Source organism: Gossypium raimondii, chromosome 3, assembly GCF_025698545.1.
Source record: "Gossypium raimondii isolate GPD5lz chromosome 3, ASM2569854v1, whole genome shotgun sequence".
Taxonomy (NCBI): Eukaryota; Viridiplantae; Streptophyta; class Magnoliopsida; order Malvales; family Malvaceae; genus Gossypium; species Gossypium raimondii.
In genome coordinates, this window is record NC_068567.1 from 39,540,534 (window position 1) to 39,542,824 (window position 2,291).

Sequence of the window (2,291 nt, forward strand, 5' to 3'; positions counted from 1 at the left end):
AATGTTATAATTTGTTTATAATGTTTAAAATTTTTTAAAATTTTCTTAAGTTCTATATAATTTATAAAATATTTCAAGAGATGATATAAATCCAAAATCAGGAATGAAATTGAAAAAAATTATGAAATTTGAAACTAATATGAAAATTGAATATTTGAAGAAAATAAAAGAAATGAAAAATGAAATTGGTGGAGGAGCGTGTGTCCGTAAATTGCAGAGCAGGTACCAGGTACTGTGACAACTGATATTAGTAACGCTAGATTTTCTTTTTGACTCTCGATCTTGCCTCCATATCAACCCATCCTCTTTTGAAAAATAAAGAAAAAAAGACCCACCATCTAGCAATAGCCCACTCTCCTCCTATCGAAAACCCTAAGCTTCTGAAACCCACACCTCTCTCTTTGATAATATGAACCTTGAAGACAAAGTTGGGATGGACTTGGTTCCACAATCCGAGCATCTTTGCTATGTCCGCTGCAACTTCTGCAACACTGTTCTTGCGGTATAATTTCACTCCCAATATGGAGCTCCATGGTTATCATTATTATTATTTATTGTAGCTGCAAATACAACGAACTGTTATTGAAATCAATTGCGCCAGTTAATATCAAAGCCAGTCGCTGCGAAGCAACACGCTATTAAAATCCTTACTGGCTAGTACATAGATTATTAGGGTCTCGGGAGCTAACCTCATCTATAATGAAATTAAGCTGCAAGTTTTGTGTTTGATGTTCTCATAAGATGCTGGTTTGGGGTTTGTATATATGTTTATTATGTCTCCGTAATTGTGCCCATTTTCTAGTATTTTCTTGATCTGAATTGGTTTTTGATAGGTTGGGATCCCATGCAAAAGATTGCTTGAAACAGTGACAGTGAAATGTGGTCATTGCAGTAACCTTTCTTTTCTCAGCACCAGACCTCCACTGCAAGGTCAATGCCTCGATCCCCAAACCAGCCTCACTCTCCAGGTACGTTTTCCATTTTTAAACCAAGAGAAATAAAAGCATCAGAGGTGGAAACCAAGTGCATGCCACTATTAGTTCTAGCATACAATTACAGTTAGGAAGCAAATCTCCATTTCTTTTCTATATATTCTTGTATTACCTTTCACAATTATGCATGCACATTTATATTACACACCTCAAAGTAAAATAGAACAGACAAGAGTTGATTTGATTTGATTAGTAATGGAATGAAGTTTGTTCATGTCAAGGAGATGCAGAGTTTCTGCGGTGATTTCAGGAAAGGTACTCAGTTTCCATCGCCATCTTCATCAACATCGAGCGAGCCATCATCTCCTAAAGCGCCATTTGTTGTAAAACGTATATATATATATGGAAACCCTTAATAGTATCATACTCCTTTGATTTTCTTGCAACCCTTGTTTCTCCAATATGTTTGGATTAATTGGAAACTGCTACTTTCTTTTTCTTTTTCTTTTTTCAGCTCCCGAGAAGAAACACAGGCTTCCATCTGCTTACAATCGGTTTATGAAGTAATGAAATATTGCTGTTTCTGCTATGATACTATATGTTTTTTTTTCTCTCTCACATCAATTCTTTTCCCAAATTGAAAGGGAGGAAATACAGCGCATTAAAGCAGCAAATCCTGAGATACCCCATCGTGAAGCTTTCAGTGCAGCTGCTAAAAATGTAAGAGACATATATACTATTTCATCTATCTACTTGCCATCGAGGTTTTTTATTTTTCTTTTCTCTGAATAAAAACTTAAGAACACCCACCCTGTTTATAATAAATATAGCTTAATTATCTTCAATTTTTATGACAATTTGGATTCTTATTCTTATGCTGACTTGCTGGGAAATGGGAACAGTGGGCTCGGTACATCCCAAATTCTCCAGCAGCATCATCCGTTTGTGGAAGTAGCAGCAATGTAAGTAAGCAAATACACTATATATATATAATGGTAAAAATGTTCTGATTATGGGATTTGGAAAAGGGCTGGGGCTGATTCCTTTTAGGGCTTCTATGAAAATTTTGCAGGAACAAAATGATAATGTGTGAAAGTTGCATGCAAGAACAAAGCTAATGAGAGAAGGCTAGATATGGAGATTTGAGTCATTGACTGCTACCAAAACTTTAGGGCGTATTTAACGTAACTTTTGTGTCTTAAAACTTTCTTAGTATCATATCTAATTATTATTAATGTCGTCTAGTTTTAGGGTATTGGCCTTCCAATGAACAATATGTATCTGACTTTTCTGGCACTATATCTAATGCATGATCTAATTGCTTTTATGCTTGGTTATTAATATTCCAGAGCGGGAAAG

General features: G+C 35.3%; 1 protein-coding gene across 2 annotated transcripts; it reads left to right on the forward strand.

The window, feature by feature from the left end:
• Positions 1–284: 284 nt before the first annotated feature.
• Positions 285–2,291, forward strand: LOC105796168 (protein CRABS CLAW). 2 transcript variants are annotated; one of them, XM_052627794.1, is made up of 7 exons: positions 285–502; positions 834–968; positions 1,223–1,322; positions 1,447–1,495; positions 1,577–1,652; positions 1,835–1,898; positions 2,005–2,291. In XM_052627794.1, exons 1-7 carry the CDS (start codon positions 410–412, stop codon positions 2,013–2,015), a joined length of 528 nt encoding a protein of 175 aa, XP_052483754.1. In that variant the 5' UTR covers positions 285–409; the 3' UTR covers positions 2,016–2,291. The 2 variants fall into 2 exon arrangements, with proteins under 2 accessions (XP_052483754.1, XP_012481221.1); XM_012625767.2 differs by having other exon boundaries at positions 1,835–1,894.